This window comes from Pristiophorus japonicus, chromosome 13 (genome assembly GCF_044704955.1).
Source record: "Pristiophorus japonicus isolate sPriJap1 chromosome 13, sPriJap1.hap1, whole genome shotgun sequence".
Classification (NCBI taxonomy): domain Eukaryota; kingdom Metazoa; phylum Chordata; class Chondrichthyes; family Pristiophoridae; genus Pristiophorus; species Pristiophorus japonicus.
The window spans coordinates 33,134,052-33,161,679 of record NC_091989.1 but is presented as its reverse complement, the minus strand read 5'-3'; the positions used below and the strand labels follow the sequence as shown (position 1 = coordinate 33,161,679).

General features: G+C 44.1%; 1 protein-coding gene across 3 annotated transcripts in view; it reads left to right on the top strand.

Moving 5' to 3' along the window:
• The window catches only part of fam185a (family with sequence similarity 185 member A), a 74,981-nt gene extending 53,019 nt beyond the window's left edge, over positions 1 to 21,962 (top strand). Inside the window, exons 6-7 of one of the 3 annotated variants that reach the window (XM_070897343.1) lie at positions 9,199 to 9,333; positions 21,375 to 21,962. In XM_070897343.1, coding sequence (XP_070753444.1) covers positions 9,199 to 9,333; positions 21,375 to 21,490 — 251 coding nt within the window. In that variant the 3' untranslated portion in view covers positions 21,491 to 21,962. Of the gene's footprint in view, positions 1 to 7,197; positions 7,383 to 9,198; positions 9,334 to 21,374 lie in introns of those variants that run through there. The other 2 variants (XM_070897342.1, XM_070897344.1) reach the window with 2 other exon arrangements.
• The last annotated feature ends 5,666 nt before the right edge of the window (positions 21,963 to 27,628 follow it).

The following is a 27,628-nucleotide window of genomic DNA, read 5'->3' as shown; positions in this document are numbered from 1 at the left end:
CCTTCCCTCCTCCTCTCCTTCCCTCCTCCTTCCCTCCTCCTCTCCCCCCCTCTCCTTCCCTCCTCCTCTCCCCCCCTCCCCTTCCCTCCTCCTCTCCCCCCTCCCCTTCCCTCCTCCTCTCCCCCCCTCCCCTTCCCTCCTCCTCTCCCCCCCTCCCCTTCCCTCCTCCTCTCCCCCCCTCCCCTTCCCTCCTCCTCTCCCCCCCTCCCCTTCCCTCCTCCTCTCCCCCCCTCTCCCCTTCTCTCCTCCTCTCCCCCCTCCCCTCCTCCTCTCCCCCCCTCCCCTTCCCTTCTCCTCTCCCCCTCCCCTTCCCTCCTCCTCTCCCCCCTCCCCTTCCCTCCTCCTCTCCCCCCTCCCCTTCCCTCCTCCTCTCCCCCCTCCTCTTCCCTCCTCCTCTCCCCCCTCCCCTTCCCTCCTCCTCTTCTCCCTCCCCTTCCCTCCTCCTCTTCTCCCCTCCCCTTCCCTCCTCCTCTTCTCCCCTCCCCTTCCCTCCTCCTCTTCTCCCCTCCCCTTCCCTCCTCCTCTTCTCCCCTCCCCTTCCCTCCTCCTCTTCTCCCCTCCCCTTCCCTCCTCCTCTCTTCCCTCCCCTTCCCTCCTCCTCTCCCCCCTCCCCTTCCCTCCTCCTCTCCCCCCCTCCCCTTCCCTCCTCCTCTCCCCCCTCCCCTTCCCTCCTCCTCTCCCCCTCCCCTTCCCTCCTCCTCCTCCCCCTTCTCCTCCCTCCCCTTCCCTCCTCCTCTCCCCCCTCCCCTCCCCTTCCCTCCTCCTCTCACCCCTCCCCTCCCCTTCCCCCCTTCTCGCCCTCCTCCCCCTCCCTCCCCTCCTCCTCCCGATCCCTCCCCCCACCCCTTGCTGTCAGAAACAAAGACACTGACAGAGAGAGAGACACTGACAGAGACAGAGACACACACACTGGAGGGGCCCCGTCCCAGAATGCTGTTGGAGGGCTCCTGGTGCTGCAGTAGGTGAGTAGAAATGTAATTTTTTTATTGATTGATTTTTTTATTATGTTTTTGTTTTTTTATTTTTTTTTGAGTTTACTGGTTGATTTATTGATTTATTTATCATTTATTATTGATGATGGCTCTTTATTTGTAAAAGTGAAGTGTTTAATGTTTGTAAACCCCCCTTCTCTCCCCCGCCCCGCCCTGCCCCCCCCCCCCCCCCACCCCCCCATTTCTCATTTCCTACGCCTGATTTATAAGTGTAGGCAAGGTTTTTCTGAGCGTACAAAAATCTATTTTGGAGTAAGTTTTCGCTGCCTAAACTTGCAAAACAGGTGTAAGTGGCTGGACACGCACCCTTTTGGGGAAAAAAAAATGTGTTCTAAAATGAAACTATTCTAACTCACTAGAACTGGATCAAACTAAATGGCGAGAATTGCAATTTCTAAGATGCTCCATTCTAAACTAGTTGCTTGAAAAAAAATAGGAGCAACTCAGGCCGAAACTTGAGCCCTTTAAAATGTGATTTTATTGTTAAAATTCACTTTTATTTTTGTCAGTCACGAAGTTGAGGTTGATTACCTATAGGGCACATTTGGCTAGTGATATAGTACACTACCAATCAAATGTAAAGCAGAGTTTAAGTACTAATCCCCATTGTGTGTCTACAGTACGTGACCTTGTGGTTATAAATCTAGAATCTGGCGCACAATACAAAAAAGTATGGCATTTTCCTTTGGTAATAAACTGACTGCAGGAAATGCTCGTCCGCGACGGACTAATCTGATCTCGCAAGACAGGAGCGGTGGCCTTAGTGTTATTGGTTCTGTGCTAAAATTTTCAATATGAAGAATTTCCTCCAGTGAAAAGCCTGCGATTCTCGCATTTTAAATGGACCTCTCTTTGTTCTACATGGTCTCCTCCACTCCATCCAAACTTGATGAAAGGTAGGAAGATTTATGGTAAAGATGAAGCCGTGAAGTTGACATTTCTGATTGGTGTCTGCCCTGGACTATAGAAAGATTACTGTCGCTCCAAGCATTAATCTGATAGAGAGACTTCAGAAGATGCAGCTTTGTTCGCTAGATCGGAGAAGGTTAAGGAGGACTTGATGAAACTTGTCAAGTTTGGTTCCATAAGTTAGCGAAACAGTAATGAGAGGGCACAAATTTAGGATCATCAAAGAAAGAATTACAGGGAAGGATAGAAAAAACTCTTTACCCAGAATGGTTCGCATTTGGAATATTTGCCACAACTTGTTGTTGAAGCAGAATCCATTAATTCTTAAAATTAATTGTTTGAAAAAGAGGGATATTAAAAGTAGGAGATTGGAATTAGGCTAGATGGCTCATGTGGAGAAAAACATGTGGTGGCACATATGGGCTGGAGTTTTTACCTGCAGACCCGCTGGGAGCTTAGGGGACAGTCTGGGTTCCCCCACGTACTGTGGAGATTGAACGCCACAGTGTGCGCCTGATGTCATTGACAGGTTCCCCACTTGGCAATGAGCCTGAATGACCGCAGGATCAGCTAGGTCTGATCCCTGACCCGGGGTACATAGTCAGGGGGGGCGGGGGGGGGGCGGGAGGAGACGATCCCCGACCCTGGATAGGGGGGTAAATCCACGACCCCAGTGGTGTTCCATCCTGGGTGAGTTTATATGGGGGAGTGGGGATGATGGTAGGGAACATGGAGACCTGAGGAGGGGGAAGCACTCCTGCTGCTCCAGACCCACAAGGAGTGCTCCCCGAGGCTGTCCTTGCTGCAGCTGCATCTGAAGGGACTCCCGAGGCCCATGAACCCGGGCCTCCCACAGTTAAACCTGGTTGGCTGCCCCCCCACTCTCGTCCCGTCTCCGTTAAAACCGGAAGTAGGTGGGTTGGAGACGGGATTCGGATTTTTAACACTTTAACCTCCCGCCCGATCCAAACCCACCCGTTTTTTTGAATTAAAATTCCCTCCATGATTTTTCTACACTGAAAGGTTCTGTGATATACATTCCAGTTTTAGTAAGTAAAGGGACTCAAAAATAATCCAGTTAATTTTCTGTTGTCAATTATATATTGAATAAAGCATCCCATTGCTTAACTCCTCTCGGATATTCATCATTACATGGCCTCAGAATATTTCATTTTCTTACCATTTTGTTATGGCAGCACTAAATTGTTTGGTTACCCATTGCTGAGACTCTGCAGCCTGGTCTGGCATGTAGGATCTGACAACAGTTGAGACAGCAACAAGGATTGTATTGGACAGACATGCATTGTTGGAGGTCCTGTTATTTTTGAAGAAGTTACAGTCTAATCTTAGACTCCCTAGACTTAAGAATCCAATTCGACTCTAATTCCCAGTAGACTTTAAAGTTAGCTGAGAAACCTTTGTCAGTTTTGTTTACTGATGGGGTGGAAAAGGGTGTTTTTTTAAAAATCTCCTAAATGTTCATTTGTACTACTTGGGAGCTGATGGGTAGTTACAATGAAGCAGTATGAATGTTCAAGATGCATAGCATGGGCTTGTGTAGCAGAATGAACCTAAGGGCCAATTCTCTAATGTTGCGCTTGGCAGCATGCTTTCGCTGGCAGTGAGCGAGACTTGTGGATTCGGCAGGCAAGCCTTAGTGCACTTGGCACTGAACTCCAGATTCCACAGAGGAAAAGTTTTGGCAGTGCTTCTAGTGTGCGCTGGCCTCATTAGTAGCTCCAGATTTTGTTCATTCATTATAACTGGACCCACAATTAATATTATGTGGTGTTCTTCATGCAGCATCTGATTCAATGAGTGCCCATATGCTGGATGGCCTCAAAACTGTTCACTCCAAAAGTCCATTATTACAAGCTATCATGACTGATTTTTGTCACTTGGGCCCCAAATTTCTGGGAATCCCACTCCACCAACAGCAGTGCAGCGGAACGGAGCTCCTGGCCACCCGTAGACACTGACCTTGTCTCAAATTGGGGTCATTAAGATATTTGGGGCGCTGGCTAAGTGTGGCCCATGCCTGTAAGAACACTTCAGAAGTGCCCGTTTGCAACAACTGATGCAAGTCAGAGCAGCATAATGGTGCTTTGCTAGTGGAAGAACAAGGCCCGAGATGGGCGAAGGATAAGGTCGAATATTTATTCTGCTAGGAAGCTAAATGTCACTATAATAAAGGCCGTTAATCTCTTCCGAGATCAATTACCTTGGGGCTTTTCCTGGGACTTTAAAAGAACTCATGCCAGCTCTCAGCTGCCGAGAGTTCTGTAGAGACCAAACAAAGGTGCAATGGACGACATTCCTGAAGTAGTCCTGTAATACCCCCAGAGATGTCCCCTTGATATGGAGGGAGGAGACATGTGATAGACTTAACCGCTCCCTTCCCTCCCCTCCCCAGATGGAAGTTAAACCGGGTGGAAACCCGCGAAACTAGATTCTGCTCCAAATTTCTGCCCTTAGGACGGGCAATGTGCTGTACTCTGACCCCAGGAAGTTTAAGCTGTTGTATTTTTCTTGATGTTATTGACCTGCCAAACTGAACTTTGTGTGTTCGACTGCTGCTTGTTTTTCAGCATTCCTTTGGTGCATCGCTCTAATAGCAAAGTTGCAAACAAAGTGCTCAGCAGGGTGCCCTGGAGTTGACATTCAGTCCATGGTACTCAGTAGGTTCCTGAAATGTTCTGGGATGCTTACATATGTTTGGGGAGGAGTGCTGCTTGTTGTCTGCCATTCCATGCAGGGAGGTCTGAAGATTCTCAAGGGACTTCTGTTGATTAATCAGTGCAGCACAATATACAACCCCTGTAAGTTACAAATTCATGGGTCCCACACCAGCTTCCTGTCCAACCCTTGCCCTTCTTTCCTCTAGTTGCTGCTTATCTGCTGCCATGTTGACTTGCTCCTCCTGACTGATGCTCAGTATCTCACCCAGTACTCCCTGATGAATCATAGAATCATAGAAATTTACAGCACGGAAAGAGGCCATTTCAGCCCATTGTGTCCACACCAGCCGACAAAGAGCTATCCAACCTAATCCCATTTTTCAACACTTGGTCCATAGCCCTGTAGGTTACCGTACTTTAAGTGCACATCCAAGTACTTTTTAAATGTGATGAGAGTTTCTGCCTCTACCAACCTTTCAGGCAGTGAGTTCCAGACCCTCACCGCCCATTGGGTGAAGAAATTTCCCCTCAAATCACCTTTAAACCTCCTAAAAATTATTTTAAATCTATGCCGCCTGGTTGTTGACCCCTCTGCTAGGCCCCTCATAATTTTATACACCTCCCCTCCGCCTCCTCTGTTCCAAAGAAAACAACTCCAGCCTATCCAATCTTTCCTCATAGCTAAAATTCTCCAGTCCAGGCAATATTCTCGTAAATCACCTCTGTACCCTCTCTAGTGCAATCACATCTTTCCCGTAATGTGGTGACCAGAACTGCACGCAGTAGTCTAGCTTGGCCTAACTAGTGTTTCATATAGATCAAGCACTTGTATTTTCTATGCCTTGACTAATAAAGGCAAGTACAGGTATTCCATATGCCTTTTTAACCACCTTTTCTACCTGAATCCCTTTATATGTGGATATATCTGGGCTGGTGCTGGTTGGGTCTGAAGTCTTAATGGGACTTTTTCTTGATCCTTTCTGGTGCCAGCTTCTTCATCTTGGGAAACTACTTCCAGACAGAGAGAATAATTTTGTGCTAGTGTGGAGTGCGCAGCCACTACGGTGTCTGGCAGCAGAGGGTCAGATATGGCTGCCCGAGTCATTCATTGAATGTTGGGTGGCTCCAAGAATATGATGTTGAACTGAGTACTTATCTAGCTGGGCTGATATAAAACCACCAAATTCCCTCAATGGGCTCAATTCATCCCAATTATTTGGAGGATCTGTTCGTCATTGTGGATGAGCTGTCATAGGTTGGCTGAGATGCCACTCACATAGGGTCACTGTTGATGGTTATATGCAGCCCCCTCAGTTGAAAAGAGAATGAAGAAACGCTTTGAGCACAAGGAGGTAACACAGGAGCACCCTAACGAGAAGCCTACATTCTACCTGTTGTGAAAGGATGAGCAGGAAGTAAGAAAGTAGTTCTTGGGAGTGAGTTGGTGAGAAAACCTGCCAGAGTTGTGAGAGTGAAATGCCTTTTTTTTAGATATATAGTCCTAGAAATGCATTATCTCCCAGTTTGGTGGCGGTAACATCTGGAGGATGCAAAATTTTGCGCAGGCATGGAAGCCCTGTCCCGCTGATAAATTTGGGTTACCACCCCCGGAAGGAAGTGCTCCACTTCCTTCCTCGGGTGGTAACAGGGCACATGACTTAGCAGCTGTACGCATTTGGCCACGAAACGTTGCCGCATCAATTAAAGGGAAAGGCCCAATTACATACTCTGCAAAAATAGAAGGTACCTACCTGGACCATCGGGGAGCGGGGGTGCTGCGCGATCAGCCCGGCATTGAAGGAGACTGCCAGGCTGAGCGATCATGGCCCCGGTTCCGCGAAGACACCGCATCAGGAGCGGCAACGAAAAGGTGTGAGGTTTATTTTTCACCTCCCCTTTAATTTTCGTCCTGTAGCGACCAGCCACTCTATACGCATCCCCTGAAGCTGTCACTGTTATCGCCCCGCGCTGCTTCAGGGGCCAAAGCCAATTTCGGGCCAGGGCACTAACGAGGCGATGTGCACGACCAGGACCTCACTATGGGCACAATTTTCCCCAACCCCTTTTTTCGGCGCACTTACCCTAAATGCGCTGACTTTGCGCACTGGAAACGACGCTGAAAAAAAGTGGCCCCATCCTGCCCGCTCTGCCGAGTCTCCCGTGTCCTAGCGTGGCGTACATAGTGCATGGAGGGGCAGAGCAACAGCCTAGCGCAGAAAACACTGCCGGCAGCTGCACGCATGTGCATTGGAGTCTGCGCGAATGCTCCTCGCCCTCCCAGCATGTCCTGCAGGCTGTGAGCAGGACCCGATGCTCGCAGCCCCTATCCCTGGCCGAGTGGCCTCCCGCACCGGCTGGCCGGCCCGCTGACTTCCCGGGCCAAGATAGGACTTGAGTTTTATTTTTTATTTATTGATGGTTGTGCTTTGTTCAGTGAGGAGAGTTTTGATTGGGCGGGGGGTGGGGAGGAGGAGGAGAGTTGTGATGAGGGCGGGGGAAGAGTGTTTTGATAGGGGTGGGGGAACTTTAAAAAAAAACTTGTTTCTGGCATAAAGGTAGAACTTCTATTTTTTATTTGTTATTGATTGATTGCTTATTACTTTTTGTGCTTTGTTTAGTGCTTTGTAAGTCTTGGTGCTTTAAATATACCTGGTCTAGTTTGTCAAGCTTCGGCTTTCGCAAATTCTTGCGGGCCATTACCTTCACGGGAGATTCAGAAGCATCGGTGAATCTTTCAAGATCTTTCTTTTGCTTCTTGATATCGTAAATTGTTGATGATCCAACTTCATATTCCTCCATCAAGGTATGCACACTTCTGCCAGCTTCATACTTCTTTATAATTTCTAACTTCTGCTGAATACACAATACCTTTCGTTTCCTTTTACCTTGCCTCCACAAGACATTTTAAATTGTGCACCCGACTGCTTGAACTGCTTTCAATGCGTGTGGCAATTGCAAAGTGAGAAAGAAGTCCACGCCTGCTTCAATTTATGTGTGCTTGCTTGTTGAAGTAATTGAGATTTTCACGTGTGTGACAGTTATTTAATGCCTGTGTCAGTTGCGAAGTGAGAAAGGAGCGCAGCCTGAGTCAATTTATGTGTCATTGACACTTGAGGTGATCGAGATATTCACGTGTGCGACAGTTTTTTAAAAAGCTGTTGCAGCGGGTTCTCCGTTAGATCGGTTCAGGATAATCGAGAGTTGCCTGTACTAACTTGCGCCGAATTCTTAACTGCCCGCAATGTTTTTCAGAGCTGGCCACATACGCTGACCTAAGTCGATTTGGAGTAAGTTTTAGCTGGCCAAAGTGGCATAAATGGCCAAAACTGGCGTAAGTGGCTGGGAACGCCCCCTTTTGGGGAAAAATAAACTCAACTAAAAAAAAATCGTACCTAACTGAGTTACTCTGGAGCAAGTTTATTGGGGAAAATGGTATTTTTTAACTTACACCAGAAAAACCAACTTATCCCCCCAAAAATTGGAGCAAGTCATGGCCAAAATTGGGCCCTATATCAAGGCGCAAATGCTGTAGTAACGCCGCTAAGTTCCCAGTGAATATGGCAGGTGTCATTGCTATCGTTGTGCCCAGGTGGTAAAGAATTTGCACCCCGTTAGAACCCCCGGGTAGAAAAATGGCCCAATTTCTCGCCCTTAAAGTCTAAAAAGTAAGTGGGTGGAGTCGATGCTTTACAGGCTGTTTTGCAGATGTGGCAGCATACTTTAGGCTGAGTGCTTGGTGCATGATTAATCCAGCCATCCGCTTGCTTTGTGTGGGCACCATAACGTCAACGAAAATTGTATTTTAATCACTGGAGTAGAACCAAAAATGCTTTTTGCTTGAGAAGCTGCAGAGAGACTGAAACTCCAGTGTGTACCATCTATAAGATGCACTGCAGCAACTCGCCAAGGCTTCTTTGACAGCACCTCTAAAACCCACAACCTTTACCACCGAGAAGGACAAGGGCAGCAGACGCCATCGCCTGCAAGCTCCCCTCCAAGTCGCACACTATCCTGACTTGGAAATTTATTGCCGTTCTTTCATAATCGCTGGGTCAAAATCCTGGAACTCGCTCCCTAACACCACTATGGGAGTACCTTCACCATGCAAACTGCAGTGGTTCAAGAAGGGGGCTCACTACCTTCTACACCTTCACGCCTACATCCTTGGAACAAATTTTTTAAAAACTGACCTCTTGCTCTACAACCCTGGGTTGCTGAGGCCAGTTGTATCTGTCCTACCATCAGCTAACATAGCATAGACCAACAATTCAACCAGGTATCCATGGCTCATCTACGCGCTTGATAAACTTGTTGAACCATCAGAGGATCCCAATGTATGAGTTCTTTGTTTTTCTACTAGACACATATTAAGGAATATTTCTTTGTTAGTTTACATTTCAATTAAGATATACTGCTCTTTTAGTAATATATGTTCATTGCTAGAAACCAGTACCCTCATGATATCTTCCTTACAGTATATTTTGCAACTTACTGCTTGATGTAAGATACTGCAGTTGTTGATGTAAAGCAGTATTTAATCTGTGATTTACTTATGTTTTTACCTCCATGGAGTGTACAATGAGATTTCTCGTGCTTTCTAAAAGTCTTTATCTTGGCAGGTTCTATCACATTAAAAGTGCCCAAAGCCCTAAGAGCTGAGCTGCAGTTATCGGGGGCCACGATAGAGGTCAGTCCGGAGATTCACTTACAGGACATTGACAGTAGTACAGAACAAGGTCACCAAACTATTCGTGGTAAGATTAAACTTTACAGGAATAAGCCTAAAGTTAGGTGTGAATAAAACTCTCTATATAGAACGACATTAATTTAGCTTGAGTTGTTATCATACATCTTTTGTTAGACCAACATGTTAAAAAAAAACTGTCCCATTCCACAAGGAAATATGTGAAAGCAATGTCATTCAACAAGTAGAAACTATTCATTACTGTTGGAACATTATGTTGGTTTCAACAAGTGGCACAGGTATTGAGTAGCTTACATAGAAAAATAGAAAATAGGTGCAGGAGTAGGCCATTCGGCCCTTCGAGCCTGCACCACTATTCAATAAGATCATGGCTGACCATTCACCTCAGTACCCCTTTCCTGCTTTCTCTCCATACCCCTTGATCCCTTTAGCCGTGAGGGCCTTATCTAACTCCCCCTTGAATATATCCAGTGAACTGACATCAACAACTCACTGCGGTAGGGAATTCCACAGGTTAACAACTCTGAGTGAAAAAGTTTCTCCTCATCTCAGTCCTAAATGACTTAGCCCTTATCCTTAGACTATGTCCCCTGGTTCTGGACTTCCCCAACATCGGGAACATTCTTCCTGCATCTAACCTGTCCAGTCCCATCAGAATTTTATATGTTTCTATGAGATCCCCTCTCATCCTTCTAAACTCCAGTGAATACAGGCCCAGTTGATCCAGTCTCTCCTCATATGTCAGTCCTGCCATCCCGGGAATCAGTCTGGTGAACCTTCGCTGCACTCCCTCAATAGCAAGAACGTCCTTCCTCAGATTAGGAGACCAAAACTGAACACAATATTCCAGGTGAGGCCTCACTTAAGGCCCTGTACAACTGCAGTAAGAGCTCCCTGCTCCTATACTCAAATCCCCTAGCTATGAAGCCAACATACTATTTGCTGCTTTCACCGCCTGCTGAACCTGCATGCCAACTTTCAATGACTGATGTACCATGACACCCAGGTCTCGCTGCATCTCCCCTTTTCCTCATCTGCCGCCATTCAGATAGTGTTCTGCCTTCATGTTTTTGCCACCAAAGTGGATAACCTCACATTTATCCACATTATACTGCATCTGCCACGCGTTTGCCCACTCACCTAACCTGTCCAAGTCACCCTGCAGCCTTTTAGCGTCCTCCTCACAGCTCATACTGCCACCCAGCTTAGTGTCATCTGCAAACTTGGAGATATTACACTCAATTCCCTCATCCAAATCATTAATGTATATTGTAAATAGCTGGGGTCCCAGCACTGAGCCCTGCGGTACCCCACTCGTCACTGCCTGCCATTCTGCAAAGGACCCGTTTATCCCGGCTCTCTGCTTCCTGTCTGCCAACCAGTTCTCTATCCATGTCAGTACATTACCCCCAATACCATGTGCTTTAATTTTGCACATCAATCTCTTGTGGGGCCTTGTCAAAAGCCTTTTGAAAGTCCAAATACACCACATCCACTGGTTCTCCCTTGTCCATTCTACCAGTTACATCCTCAAAAAATTCTAGAAGATTTGTCAAGCAGGATTTCCCTTTCATAAATCCATGCTGACTTGGGCCGATCCCGTCACTGCTTTCCAAATGTGCTGCTATTTCATCTTTAATAATTGATTCCAACATTTTCCCCACGACTGATGTCAGGCTAACCAGTCTATAATTACCCATTGTCTCTCTCCCTCCTTTCTTAAAAAGTGGTGTTACATTAGCTACCCTCCTGTCCATAGGAACTGATCCAGAGTCGATAGACTGTTGCAAAATGATTACCAATGGATCCACTATTTCTAGGTCTACTTCCTTAAGTACTCTGGGATGCAGACTATCAGGCCCCGGGGATTTTTCGGCCTTGAATCCCATCAATTTCCCTAACACCATTTCCCACCTAATAAGGATTTCCTTCGGTTCCTCCTTCTCACTAGACCCTCGGTCCCCTAGTATTTCCGGAAGGTTATTTGTGTCTTTCTTCGTGAAGACAGAACCAAAGTACTTGTTTAACTGGTCCGCTATTTCTTTGTTCCCCATTATAAATTCACCTGGATCTGACTGCAAGGGACCTATGTTTGTTTTCACTAATCTTTTTCTTTTGACATATCTATAAAAGTTTTTGCAGTCAGTTTTTATGTTCCCAGCAAGCTTCCTCATACTATATTTCCCCCCTCCTAATTAAAATCTTTGTCCTCCTCTGCTGTATTACAAAATTCTCCCAGTCCTCAGGTTTGTTGCTTTTTCTGGCCAATTTATATGCCTCTTCCTTGGATTTAACACTATCCTTAATTTCCCATGTTAGCCACGGTTGAGCCACCTTCCCCATTTTATTTTTACTCCAGACAGGGATGTACAATTGTTGAAGTTCATCCATGTGATCTTTAAATGTTTGCCATTGCCTATCCACAGTCAACCCTTTAAGTATCACTCGCCAGTCTATTCTAGCCAATTCACGTCTCATATCATCAAAGTTACCTTTCCTTAAGTTCAGGACCCTAGTCTCTGAATTAACTGTGTCACTCTCCATCTTATAAAGAATTCTACCATATTATGGTCACTCTTCCCCAAGGGGCCTCGCACAACAAGATTGCTCATTAGTCCTTTCTCATTACACATTACCCAGTCTAGGATGGCCAGCCCTCTAGTTGGTTCCTCGACATATTGGTCTAGAAAACCATCCCTTATATACTCCAGGAAATCCTCCTCCACCGCATTGCAACCAGTTTGGTTAGCCCAATCAATATGTAGATTAAAGTCGCCCATGATAACTGCTGTACCTTTTTTTGCACGCATCCCTAATTTCTTGTTTGATGCTGTCCCCAACCTCACTACTACTGTTTGGTGGTCTGTACACAGCTCCCACTCGCGTTTTCTGCCCTTTGGTATTCCGTAGCTCCACCCATACCGATTCCACATCTTCCAAGCTAATGTCCTTCCTTACTATTGCATTAATTTCCTCTTTAACCAGCAACGACACCCCGCCTCCTTTTCCTTTCTGTCTATCCTTCCTAACTGTTGAATACCCTGGATGTTGAGTTCCCAGCCTTGGTCACCCTGGAGCTATGTCTCCGTGATGCCAATTACATCATATCCTTTAACTGCTATCTGCGCAGTTAATTTGTCCACCTTATTCCAAATACTCCTCGCATTGAGGCACAGAGCCTTCAGGCTTGTCTTTTTAACACACTTTGCCCCTTTAGAATTTTGCTATAATTTGGCCCTTTTTGCCTTGGGTTTCTCTGCCCTCCACTTTTACTTTTCTTCTTTCTATCTTTTGCTTCTGTCCCCATTCTGCTTCCCTCCGTCTCCCTGCATAGGTTCCCATCCCCCTGCCATATTAGTTTAACTCCTCCCCAACAGCACTAGCAAACACTCCCCCGAGGACATTGGTTCCGGTCCTGCCCAGGTGCAGACCGTCCGGTTTGTACTGGTCCCTCCTCCCCCAGAACTGTTCCAATGTCCAGGAATTTGAATCCCTCCCTTCTGCACCACTCCTCAAGCCACATATTCATCTGAGCTATCCTGCGATTCCTACTCTGACTAGCACGTGGCACTGGTAGCAATCCTGAGATTACTACTTTTGAGGTCCTAATTTTTAATTTAGCTCCTAGCTCCCTAAATTCGTTTTGTAGGACCACATCCCATTTTTTACCTATATGCACCACGACAACTGGCTGTTCACCCTCCCTCTTCAAAATGTCCTGCACCTGCTCCGAGACATCCTTGACCCTTGCACCAGGGAGGCAACATACCATCCTGGAGTCTGGATTGCAGCTGCAGAAACATCTATCTATTCCCCTTACAATCGAATCCCCTATCACTATAGTGCTCCCACTCTTTTTCCTTCCCTCCTGTGCAGCAGAGCCATCCACGGTGCCACGAACTTGGCTGCTGCTGCTGCTCTCCCCTGATGAGTCATCCTCCTCAACAGTACCCAAAGCGTGTATCTGTTTTGCAGGGGGATGACCGCAGGGGACCCGTGGAGTACCTTCCTTCCACTGCTCTTCCTGTTGGTTACCCATCCTCTATCTGGCTGTGTACCCTTTACCTGCGGTGTGGCCAACTCACTAAACGTGCTATTTATGTCATTCTCAGCATCGTGAGATCGCATCTACCATTTTCGATGTGTTTTGGCCGCTTCAATGCATGGGGCGGTCAAACCGGAGAAATTCAGCACGTCGTGCTTTTCTTTAGAGCGGGGTGGAAGTGACGTCATCATGGGGATGGAAGTGGGTTCGGGGCGGAGTGGCTTTCACTAGTGAAGCGGAAGTGGGGGCCACTGCGAACTCTGCAACCACTTCAGTGCAAATGCTGGACCGCCAGGGAGGGTTTCGGCTGGGCCAGCAGCCTGGCACCAAAGAGGGGGGGGGGGGTGCCAGGCTGCCTGTTGGCGGCCCGGCCGAACCCGCAGCCACAATTGGTCGGCCAATAAAAAAAAATAACATGGCGATCGCAGCAGTGTGCTCTCCCCTTTAAAGGTGACCGTGCCCTCCCCTTTAAGGGCGGCCATGCCGTCCAGCCAGAGAGAGTGTAACAACAGCAAAGGCTGTCAGTGGCACTGACCAGAGGCGGGGCAATTCCAGAAAAGGGGCAATTTCTCACGGGACAATTTTGGGAAGGGGTTGCCATCGGTCGGTAAGAGGTAGGGGGCATGCCACAGTCCCCTACACTGCTCCAAAACTGAAGGGCAATTTAAAAAATGGCAGCCCCTCCGCAGAGACTCGACAGCTATTCCACACCAAACCGTGGTTGCTGCTTTCAGGCAGCCAAAGGCTTTCATACAAAGGGGCAATTTAGGCCCCATTGTTCTTTTGCTGAACCAACCTTTCTTGAACAATAAAGGGTAAAAAAATGGCAAATAAAAGTGCATTTATTTCAGTGGGATGTTCCATATTGTGAGTCACGAAGGAAACTTTAAAAAAATGCATAAAAACCAATCTCCCCCACCGTAGCTAACTATGTGAAGAAATAAATTGATGCCCTTTGTACAACATCATGCAGAATGTATTATTTAGTTGCTATATTTTTACCCTTTGAAAATAAAATGATGGGTTGCTAAAAATAATTTAAAGTAATTTAATTGAAAAATTAAATTCTAAAAACAAAGTTTTATCTCAAATCTAAATTTCCAGCATTTATTGTTTTTGTTTCAGCTTCAAAATTAATCATCATTCTGTAACGGATTTTTTTCAAAGGGTGCTGATACTCACTTAAGTTTTATAGTAATGTATTTTTGAGTAATTTGAAATATAATTTATTCTCATCAATTTTTCTCCAATCCTAATTTATCAGAAATTATTTTCGACTGATCAGAAACTAATAGACAGCAGGCACTAACTTATGCCCCACTGATTTTACATTGGATATATGGCCTAGAAACAGGCCATTCGGCCCAACCAGTCCACGCCTGGTCCATGATTTTTGTATTGCAGTCTGTTGTGTCACATCACCATCCTTCAAATCAAATCCAAATTTTAAATTTATTTCATATCTGCTTAATCTGTCTTAGAAACATAGAAAATAAGTGCAGGAGTAGGCCATTCGGCCCTTCGAGCCTGCACCACCATTCAATATCATGGCTGATCATTCCCTCAGTACCCCTTTCCTGCATTCTCTCCATACCCCTTCATCCCTTTAGCCGTAAGGGCCCTATCTAACTCCCTCTTGAATATATCCAATGAACTGGCATCAACAACTCTCTGCGGTAGGGAATTGCACAGGTTAACAACTCTGAGTGAAGAAGTTTCTCCTCATCTCAGTCCTAAATGGCCTACCCCTTATCCTAAGACTGTGTCCCCTGGTTCTGGACTTCCCCATCATCGAAAACATTCTTCCTACATCTAACCTGTCCAGTCCCGTCAGAATCTTGTAAGTTTCTATGAGATCCCCTCTCATCCTTCTAAACTCCAGTGTATAAAGGCCCAGTTGATCCAGTCTCTCCTCATATGTCAGTCCCGCCATCCCGGGAATCAGTCTGGTGAACCTTCGCTGCACTCCCTCAATAGCAAGAACATCCTTCCTCAGATTAGGAGACCAAAACTGAACACAATAGTCCAGGTGAGGCCTCACCAAGGCCCTGTACAACTGCAGTAAGACCTCCCTGCTCCTATACTCAAACCCCCTAGCTATGAAGGCCAACATACCATTTGCCTTCTTCACTATCTGCTGCACCTGAATGCCAACTTTCAATGACTGATGTACCATGACACCCAGGTCTCGCTGCACCTCCCCCTTTCCTAATCTGCCGCCATTCAGATAATATTTTGCCTTCGTGTTTTTGCTCCCAAAGTGGATAACCTCACATTTATCCACATTATACTGCATCTGCCATGCATTTGCCCACTCACCTAACCTGTCCAAGTCACCCTGCAGCCTTTTAGCGTCCTCCTCACAGCTCACACCGCCACCCAGCTTAGTGTCATCTGCAAACTTGGAGATATTACACTCAATTCCTTCATCTAAATCATTAATGTATATTGTAAAGAGCTGGGGTCCCAGCACTGAGCCCTGCGGCACTCCACTAGTCACTGCCTGCCATTCTGAAAAGGACCCGTTTATCCCGACTCTCTGCTTCCTGTCTGCCAACCAGTTCTCTATCCACGTCAGTACATTACCCCCAATGCCATGTGCTTTGATTTTGCACACCAATCTCTTGTGTGGGACCTTGTCAAAGCCTTTTGAAAGTCCAAATACACCACATCCACTGGTTCACTCTACATTGAGCATTGCATTCTTTCCAAAACATCCTTAATCTTTCTTCACCTGTAAGTAAATATTCAAATAGCATGTAAACAAAATGTTATTTTCATGGACAATCTTGGAGGCAACCTCCATTCCTTTTATGTAAAATTGATGATAAGGAAGAAAAGAAAATACGAGAATAAACGAGCAAGACATATAAAAACAGATTGTAAGAGCTTCTACAAGTATGTAACAAGGAAGAAAGTAACAAAAGTAAACATTAAACCCTTAGAGGCTGATACAGGTGAAATTATAATGGGGAATAAGGAAATGGCAGAGACTTTAAACAAATATTTTGTATCTGTCTTTACTGTAGAAGACACAAAAAGCATACCAAATATACTGGGGAACCAATGGGCTAATAAGAGTGAGGAACTTAAAGTAATTAATATCAGCAGAGAAAAAGTACTTGATAAACTAATGGGACTAAAAGCAAACAAATCTGGACCTAATTGCCTACATCCTAGGATTCTAAAAAGGGTGGCTCTGGACATTGGTTGTGATCTAGAATTCCCTAGATTCTAGAAAGGTCCCAATAGATTGGAAGGTAGCAAATGTAACCCCGCTATTCAAGAAAGCCGAGAAAGAGAAAACAGGGAACTACAGGCCAATTAGCCTGGCATCAGTCGTCCGGAAAATGCTGGAATCCATTACTAAGGAAGTGGTAACAGAGCACTTAGAAAATCATAATATGATTAGGTAGAGTCAACAACTCTGGAAGTGGAACCAACAAGGGAGCAGACTATTTTAGATCTGGTAATGTGTAACGACTCTGGATTAGTTAATGATCTCGTAGTGGAGGATCCTCTTGGGAAGAGTGATCATAGCATGGTAGAATTTCAAATTCAGTTTGAGGGTGAGAAAGCTAGGTTTTAAATTAGTGTCCTGAACTTAAATGAAGGTAATTACAAAGGTATTAAGGCAGAGTTGGTTAAAGTGGGCTTGGAAAATATATTAAAGGGTAAGACTGTAGAAAAGCAGTGGCAAACATTTAAGGAAATATTTCATAACCCTCAGCAAAGATGTATTCCAGTGAGAAACAAAGACGAAGAGAAGGAAGAACCATCCCTGGCTAACTAAGGCAGTAAAGGATGGTACCAAATTGAAAACCAAGACATACAATGTTGTAAGGAACAATGGAAGGTTGGAGGATTGGGAAATTTTTAGAAACCAGCAAAGGACGACTAAAAAAACTGATAAAGACAGAGAAGATAGCATACGAAAATAAACTAGCAAGAAATATAAAAACACAGTAAGAGCTTCTACAGGTATATAAAAAAGAATTGAGTAGCTAAAGCAAATGCTGGTCCCTGAGAGGATGAGCCTGGGGAATTAATCATGGGAAACCGGGAAATGGTGGAAACTTTGAACAAATATTTTGTATTGGTCTTCAGAGTAGACAACACTAAAAACATCCCAAAAATTGATAATCAAGCAGCTATTGGGGGGGGGGAGTCTTAAAGCAATCACTATCACTAGAAGTAAAGTACTAGGCAAACTAATGGGACTAAAGGTGGACGAGTCCCCTGGACCTGATGGCCTGCATCCTAGAGTCTTAAAAGAAGTGGCTGCAGAGATAGTGAATCTGTTGATTGTAATCTACTAAAATTCCCTGGATTCTGAAGAGGTCCCAGCGGACTGGAAAACCGCAAATGTAACGCCCCTATTTAAGAAAGGAGGGAGACAGAAGGCAGGAAACTATAGACCGGTAAGCCTAACATCTGTCATTGGGAAAATGCTAGAATCCATCATTAAGGAAGTAGTAGCAGGACATTTAGAAAATCATAATGCAGTCAAGCAGAGTCAGTATGGTTTTATGAAAGGGAAATTATGTTTGACAAATTTTCTGGAGTTCTTTGGAGAATGTAACGAGCAGGGTGGATAAAGGGGAACCAATAGATGCCGTGTATTTGGATTTCCAGAAAGCATTCAATAAGGTGCCACATAAAAGGTTACTGCATAAGATAAGAGCTCATGGGGTTGGGGGCAATATATTTGCATGGATAGAGGATTGGCTAACTAACAGAGAGTTGGGATAAATGGGTCATTTTCAGGTTGGGGTGCCATAGAGATAATTGCTGGGGCCTTAACTATTTATAATTTATATTAATGACCTGGATGAAGGGACCGAGTGTAATGTAGCCAAATTTGCTGATGATACAAAGATAAGTGGGAAAGAAAGTTGTGAGGAGGACGCAAAAAATCTACAAAGTGATATAGATAGGCTAGGTGAGTGGACAAAAATTTGACAGATGGAGTATAAATGAGGGAAAATGTGAGTTTATCCACTTTGGTAGGAAAAATAAAAAAGCAAATTATTATTTAAATGGGGAGAGATTACAAAATGCTGTAGTACAGAGGGATCCGGGGGTTCTTATACATGAAACACAAAACGTTAATATGCAGATACAGCAAGTAATTAGGAAGGCAAATGGAATGTTGGCCTTTATTGCAAGGGGATGGAGTATAAAAGTAGGAAAGTCCTGCTCCAACTGTACAAGGCATTGGTAAGACCAGTACTGGTCTCCGTATTTAAGGAAGGATATACTTGCATTGGAGGCAATTCAGAGAAGGTTCATGAGGTTGATTCCTGAGACGAAGGGGTTGTCATGAAGAGAGATTGAGCAGGTTGGGCCTATGCTCATTAGAGTTTAGAAGAATGAGAGGTGATCTTATTGAAGCATACAAGATTCTGAGAGGGCTTGACAGGGTAGATGCAGAGAGGATGTTTCCCCTCATGGGGGAATCTAGAACTAGGGGGCTTAGTTTCAGAATAAGAGGTCGCTCATTTAAGACAGAAATGAGGAGGAATTTATTCTCAGAGGGTCGTAAATCTTTGGAATTCTCTACCCCAGGGAGCTGTGGAGGCTGGGTCTTTCAATATATTTAAGGTGGAGATAGACAGATTTTTGAATGATAAGGGAATCGAGGGTTATGGGAATTTGGCGGGGAAGTGGAGTTGAGGCCAGGATCAGATCAACCATGATCTTATTGAATGGCGGAGCAGGCTCGAGGTACCAAATGGCCTACTCCTGCTCCTATTTCTTATGTTCTTATGTAACATGGTTTTATGAAAGGGAAATCGTGTTTAACAAATTTTTTGAGGATGTAAATAGCAGAGTAATAACAGAGGGACCAGTGGATGTGGTATATTTGGATTTCCAAATGGCATTTGATAATGTGCCACATAAAAGGTAAGGGCTCATGGGGTTGGGGGTAATATATTAGCATGGATCGAGGATTGGTTATCGGACAGAAAACAGAGAGTAGGAATAAATGGGTAATTTTCCATTTGGCAGGCTGTAACTAGTGCAATGCCGCAAGTGTCAAGTGTCAGTGCTTGGGCCTCAGTTATTTACAGTCTATATTAATGACTTAGATGAAAGGACCAAGTGCAATGTATCCAAGTTTGCTGACAATACAAAGCTAGGTGGGAAAGTAAGCTGTGAGGGGGACACAAAGAGCCTGCAAAGGGATATAGACAGGTTAGGTGAGTGGGCAATAAGGTGGCAGATGGAGTATAATGTAGGGAAATGTGAGGATATTCACTTTGGTAGCAAGAATAGAAAATCAGAATGAGGTAAAAATTCCCTTGCACCCGTTTGGGGATGGTAACACTTGCGAGGCGCGAGACTTTGCGCCAGGTGCCGAAGTCCCATCTCTCGCGAGAAATTGGGGTGACCGCCCCCGAAAGGAAGTAGAGTGCAAAATAGCGTGCTCCACTTCCTTTCTGGGGCGGACGAGGCACAGCGCTATGCACTGGGCCACGTAGCGCTGCCGCATAGGAGGGGCTCTTCCCTTAATTAAAGGGAAGGGCCCAAGCTGCAAACTCTACATTAATGAAAAGGTCCTACCTGGAACATCATGGAGTGGGGATGCCATGCTGACAGCCCAGCACTCAAGCAGAGTGCCTGGCTGACTGACTGTAGTATGGACACCGCGTTCAAAACGCTAATGAGGCGCACAACAAAATTGGGCCCACACCTTCCCTTTACTTTTAACTGGCCGCCCGGTTCATGTCCCCTGAAGCTGTCGCTGTCATCGCCCAATTCAGGGTCCGGGGCGCTGTGCATGATGTCACCACTGGTACAACGGAGTGCAAATGACCCGAATTTCTAGGTCAATATTTTTTAAATGGTGACGAACTATTAAATGTTGTTCAGAGGTTTAGGTGTCCTCATACAGGAAACACAGAAAGTTAGCATGCAGGTACAGCAAGCAATTAGAAAAGCAAATGCCATGTTGGACTTTATTGCAAGGGGGTTGGAGTAAGGAAGCCTTACTACAATTGTACAGGGCTTTGGTGAGACCACACCTAGAATACTGTGCACATATTTTTCTCTCATTATCTGATGAGAGAACATACTTGCCTTGGAAGCGGTGCAATGAAGGTTCACTGGATTGATATACGAGAAGCGATTGAGTAGATTGGGCCTATACTCTGGAGTTTAGAAGAATGAGAGGTGATCTCATTGAAACAGGAAGGGGATTGACAGGATAGATGCCGAGAGGTTGTTTCCTCTGGCTGGAGAGTCTAGTACTGGGGGGCATAGTCTCAGGATAAGGGGTTGGTAATTTAAGACTGAGATGAGATGGAATTTCTTCACTCAGAAGATTGTGAATCTTTGGAATTCTCTACCCCAGAGGGCTGTGGATGCTGAGTTGAGCATATTCAAGGCTGAGCTAGATAGATTGTTGAACTCTAGGGGAATCGAGGGATTATGGGGATTGGACTGGAAAGTAGAGTTGGGGTCAAAGACCAGCCACGATCTTATTGAATGGCAGAGCAGGCTTGAGGGACCGTATGGCCTACTCCTGCTCCTAATTCTTATGATCTTAATATGAGCAGTAATGTTTAAAAAAAAATGTAAATTCTAAAGTGTTACTAATTATCCAGCTGCAAGATAGACATATAAAAATATTTATTTAATTTGTTTATAACTGAACTAGTGTTTGAAATGTTTCAAGTTTATTCTGTTCCTGTCAAAATTAACTTTATTTCTACAACACAAACCCCACAAATAAATCTATACAAGCCATATTTTGTGATATTTCTAAAAATGCATCAGGCTTAATATAATAGTCCAAAAACTGAGCTATTGAAAATAGGTTATTTAAACAATGCAATGAAAGCTGCACTTTAATATACAGCAAAACAGGGAGAAGGGGAAAAAAAGACTGTTGCTTGGAACAAGTGAGACTTGACAGATCCTTGCTTATGTTACAGAAAGAATGAACCAAGTCAATACAAATGTGATTTGTAAGGTTGAAGTAGAAAAAATACTGTTCTAAATGCTTCAATAAATAATGCATTTTTCCTCTGGGATTTCAGCTTTTCTGAATGGTAGAGGAGAAGGTGCACATTTAATCAAGGCTCAAGCATTGCGTGGTATGCTGAACATAAAAACTCATAGTTGGATTGAATCTCTCAAACTAAAGTCATTGTAATAAGTCCTTACTATACATCTTATGGATTTTTTCCATTGTTGATGAGTCTCAATTTTGTGTCCATGTATAAATGTTATAGATTTACTTGTGATACTTTAACATCATTTTTTTGCAGTTGAAGTAATCATGTTTGTTGTGTAACTTTAATGTTGTAAACTCTTCAAAAAAATGTCTATAACTGAATTATTAACTTGTCAAATGTTTGTCAGTTTTTGGGTTTCAACTTTACAACTTGAAATACACATGGAATAAAATCTTAAGCTGATAATATTGTTCAGTGAATGTACTGATCACAGTCACCTTGTCATGGTCACCTTTTTGTATAATCACAATCCTGGACCTATACTGGGATTTTAGTAACTTTCTTTAATAAATATGTACCCACAAATATAATTTTAAAGAACTGCTTTGCTATATTGCAGATTCGTTCTTAAAGTTTATGTTGCTGCAAACTTGTTTGATCTTTTACAAAAGCTATAGATAACACTTGGGTTAAGCATTAGTGAATGTGTTTGAATTAATGAAACCTGTACAAATGAGACGTCTGCAAAAAACAGACACTTGACCATGAGCATCCTTGATTATAATCGCTCAACCATTGGTGGCCGTGCCTTCTGTTGCCTAGGCCCCAAGCTCGAACTTCCTGCCTAAACCTCTCCACCTCTCTTTCCTCCTTCAAGACACTCCTTAAAATATGCTTCTTTGACTAAGCTTTTGGTCACCTGCACTAATTTCTACTTATGCAGCTCAGTGTCAAATATTTATCACATAATACACCTGTGAAGCGCCAAGCTGCACCTTGAAACAATGGACACTCACAAATTATGAACAGACAGCCTTCAATGCACCGTCTGTTTGCAACATGGGACACGCAGGTAAGTGCGAGACAACAATGGGTGAAAAAAAATGGCTTTTATGGAATGAGGATCTGTTTACCCATAATCCATAGTGGCAGAGAAACCGCTCTATCTCTAGAATTGAATGCTTGCACAGCTCTATCCCAGGGATAGAGCGAGTTCTTTGCCACTATGGATTATGGGTAAACAGATCCCCATTCCATAAAAGCCGGAACTACACCAGACATAGGGTTCACACGTCTCCTGGAATGACCGGCACTCTCCCGAAATGGGACAGGAGTCTCCAGGGCACTATTTCTAGAAGCCCTAGTGATCATTGCATTAAATTTCCCATTGCAGTGCGCCACAACCCTGTCCCCGGCTCTGTGACGTCACCTGACTACCCCCGCAGAGAGTCACGACCACATGGAATGCAGTTGGGAGGGGAATGGAGGGTTGAGAATCGCGAGGATCGACGTTGAGGAGAGAATCTGAAAAGGGAGTGTCTCTGAAATCAGGGGTGGGAATAGATGGAAACTGGGGAATGAGGTCTAGGAGAACGAAGGGCACTAGGAGTTGGGAGACTGGAGCTCAAGTGGGAGTTGGGAGGGGAGAATGTGTGGGGGGGGGGGGGGGGGAGGGGGGCAACATCATTGTTTGCAGAGCCAAGTGCAGCAACAACATGGAGTGGGAGCAGGAGGTAAAGTGGAAGAACATTGCGGGAAGGGAGGGGGAAGGTTCTTAAACTGAGGGTTATTAGACCGAGGGATCTTTCACCACGTGACTATTGAGGTACAGACTAATATTTAATATAAAAGGGAAGGGGATAAATATCTGAAAAGGAGGAATATAAAAAGATTTGGGGGTTGAAAGCGAGAGTGCCAGTACCAGGGCTGAAGGCCTCTTCCTGAACTGTAATTTCTCGGTTTTTGCTGTTCACCTGCTCACGGGAGGCCTCCTGGGTCTTGGAACTTTTCACACACTTGCTGGCGCGAAAGCAAAGATCCTTCAGTACAGGGAATCCAACCTCCAAGGTAAATGCAATAACATTTGTAAGTCATGTGATCCAATGTCATGTGATCATGCAACGCATGGTCAGATGTCATCAAATCTCCAGGAACCCTTTCAAGTTTCAGTCTGTCAAGCAGCATGCCATCCCATCCGTTTTCAGGTGATGGTTTCCATTTTTTCCATTCCTGTCAAATGTTATCAGGTATTTCTAATTTAAAACCGTATGAAGCACAGAGTGTGAAAGTGGCCTTGGAGGAGGTAAGCTCCGGTCAGACAGCAAGCAACAGATGTGATATGTGAGCTGAGCCAAATACAGTACTTAAAACCCAATTGAAAAGGAGCAAGTGGCTGGAGAGAGTGGGAAAATGTAAAGCTGCGAGTGGAAAATCACCTTTTACTCCACCAATATGTCAGGTACTGATGAGCTGCTAACAGCCCCCTACCCACCCCTCAGCATTTCAAACATTAGCAGTGTTATGTTTTCGGTAGGATCTCATAAACACACAGGCTTTAAGATGGCTGATAACTTCAGGAAGCCAGTCAGGTGACTCCCTCTTTATTGTTGTAAACAGCAATGGCTGCAATGCCACAGTAGCCCTCAATGAAGAAATCATTATAACAATCATACATAACTTGCATGGTTATACATAACAAAAGATATGGACTTATTTTGCCATATTTACAAATCAAGCTTAACCACTTGTTTTCTGTTTCAAAGAGGATACCTTTGCTCTCGAACAGAACCTTCCAAACATAGTGTTGAACTTCGACTCATTCTGGGCTGATCTTGAGGAAAGTTGTCTTCTAAGGGATGCCCTTGATTTACATTTGAACTCTACAACTTCAGACTGTTTGTCTGCCAGACTCGGACTTAAATTCTGACTTAAATTCTGACTTGCTCTTGGACTTGTTTCCAGTACATTTGATGTAGGATATGCTACTGGTACTTTACTTGTATCAAAACTATCTGATGAGTCAGAAATAATCGAATCATTCCCACCTTCAACTCCTTCCACATCTATAGGTAAAATATAATCAATATGAACAAACCTAACCTGTCCATGATCAAACATCTTGACCAAATATGTGCAAGGACCACATATCTTCACCACTCTTCCTGGTAACCACTAACCATTTATGGTGATGGTTCTTCACTCTCACCACCTGATTTAATTTTACACTCCTTTCTTTTACTCTACCTCTATCATGCTTCTCTTTCTGTCTTAATTTCTGTTTCTCTTCTACGGGCTGTGCCAAGTTTGGTTTTAACAACGAAAATCTGGTTCGTGGCTGTCGTTTGAGAAACAACTGCTGGTGTTCTACCAGTAGTTGTATGAGGAGTAATACGATACATAATTAGAAAATTAGCCAATTTGTAGTCCAATGACAACTGTCATTTCTTTGGATTAAGATCCAACATCTGTTTGATGAGGGCACATTTTACAATTTGTACTGTGCGCTCTGCTGCACCATTTGAAGCAGGGTGGTATGGTGGAAACTTGGTATGTTTCACACTATTTTTGCTCATGAACTGTGCAAATTCTTCTGAATAAAATTGTGGTCCATTATTAGAAACAATTTCTTCTGGGAGGCCAAATGAAGAAAATAATCTTCACAAAATGTCTTATGTTTTATTTGTTATTTGCTGCATTGGAACACCTCCACTTCGAATGGCTATCAATCACAATGAACAATTGTTGTCCTAGCTCTGCAAAATCGACATGTCCATGGCTGTAATGGTACTGATGGTGATTTCTTGCTTACCGATTGACATGTCATACACTGACTGACGATGTACTCTCTATCTTTATCTAGACTTGGCCATCATAAGTAACTGCGTACAAAACTCTTGGTCAAGCACATTCCCAGGTGCTGGTCATGAAGATCTCCTAATAATTTGGACCTGAATTTATTTGGTATAACCACTCTTGCACCCCGCATAATACAATCTTTATCGACTGATAATTTATTCCTATGAATGAAGAATGGATGAATACCTGTTTTGGCCAGCCATTTGCAATATAATCATACACCTTTGACATCACTGGGTCGTGTTTGGTTGCTCTATCAATCTCTTCAGCTTTGACTGGCAATTCATCAATTTTGTATGAAAAATAGAGCACTTCTTCCCTATTGGGTGTAACTTGTGATGGGGAAGGCAATCTAGACATAGCATCAGCATTACTGTGATCAGCTGATCGTATGTATATGCTGACAAAATCAAAGTCCATCTCTGCATTCAGGCTGCAGCTAATGTTGGAACTGGGGACTTTGGATGGAGGATTGCATTTGGGCTTATGGTCCGAAACGATGGTAAACTTACAACCATACAAGTATTTGTGGAACTTCTTGACCCCAAAAATTAATGCCAAAGCTTCCCTTTCAATTTGCGCATAATTACGCTAACTGGCACTGAGAGTGCGTGAAGCAAAAGCAATTGATCTCTCCTCCCCACTATGTAGTACATGAGAGATCACTGCCCAAACTCCATACGGAGAGGCGTCACATGCTAACTTGATCTCCTTAAATACGTCATAGTAAACTAACATGGTGCTCTCTACCAATTGGCTTTTACACTCCTTGAATGCTCTGTCGCATTCTTCTGACCACTTCCACTGTAGCCAAATTTGGTAGGAACTTCCCATAATAGTTCAAAAGACCCCAAAATGATCGAAGTTCAGTGACATTCTTGGGAATGGGTGCACTTCTGATTGCATCCAGCTTTCCCTTGGTTGGATGTAAACCATCTTTGTCTACTCTATGCCCTAAGTACTCCATTGAGTTTTGAAATACTTGCGAGCAGTCACTTGTACTATGTGCTTCTCTAGCCGTTTGAGGACTTCATTCAATATGTTATGAATTTGTCTGTTTTTAGTATGCTGAAATTAGTATGTCATCTAAATAACATACTACCCCTTCAATACATTGCAAAATCTGGTTCATCACCCCTTGGAATATAGTGGGGGCGGAAGACACTCCAAATGGTAGCCTATTAAGTTGATATAGGCCAAGATGAGTATTTATAGTCAAGCATGACTTGGAGTCCTCATCTAGTTCAAGTTGTAAGTAGGCATTCGTAAGATCCAACTTTGAGAAGATTTGACCACCTGTCAGTGTTGTGAACAAATCTTCTACATTTGGCAATGTATTGGGGAGATTACCCTCTGGTTTACAATCACTTTATAATCACCACACAACCTTACCTTACCATCTGACTTAGGTACAACAAAAATGGGTGTGGCCCAATTACATAGATCTATCTTAGAAATAATGTTCTCATTCTTTAGTCTTTTGAGTTCTTACTCAACTTTCTCCTTGAGTGTATATGGTATGGGACATGGCTTACAGTAAACTGGTCTAGCGTCCTTCGGTACCCTGACACTCGCTTTGAAGCTTTAGATCGGACTGCCTGTTTCACAGAACACCTCCGGATACTTCTTGATGACATCATCCTTTGATGCAAATCTCATTTCAACACAAAAAATCTCACTCCAATCCAGCTTCAGTGATCCCAATCAATTTCTTCCTAGTAAGGCAAGCTTGTCTCCTGCCACTACTAAGAGAGGCAAGCTCTGAAATTAATCTTTGTAATTCACTGGTACGATGATAAGACCTACCACAGGTATGTTCTCTCCCGAGTAGCCTCGCAGTTCTATCTTAGATTTCTCCAATGGGAAATCATCCAATTTGTCGAGGTATAGCAATTCCAGTACTACACTCACGGATGCACCAGTGTCGATTTCCATGGGTATCTTGGTTCATGTGGATGATACTTTTTGAATCGCTGTAAAATACCCTTGTACTCCTGATGATGTGTAACTTAAAACCTCCTCATCCTGTTGTTTTCCTTCCATGCTATGTAGTCTGAGGATTTCTACTTATAGTTTTGAAAGTTGGCTTACTCTTCAGTCAGCATGCCTTCGCAAGATGCCCAGATTTCCTGCAGAAGAAACACTCTGCCTTCACATATGGACAACTTTGAGCAATGTGTTGTCCCAGGCACCGATAGCAAGACTTCAATGCTCTGTTACCATTGCTAGTTGCTGAGACCCAACTGCATTTTACTTTTAACCTGCAGGCGATTTACCTCAGTTGTCTGACAACTGGAAATGGTACGAAATTCTCGGGAATATTGGTTGGCCATGTCCATTGACATAGCTGTCTGACAAGCTAAATCAAAAGTCAAGTTAGGAGTTGCCAATAACTTTCTTCTGATCACATCATTTTTCATCCCACAAACAAAGCGGTCACGCAATGCTCCGTCCTGAAAGTTTCTGAAATTACAGCTTTT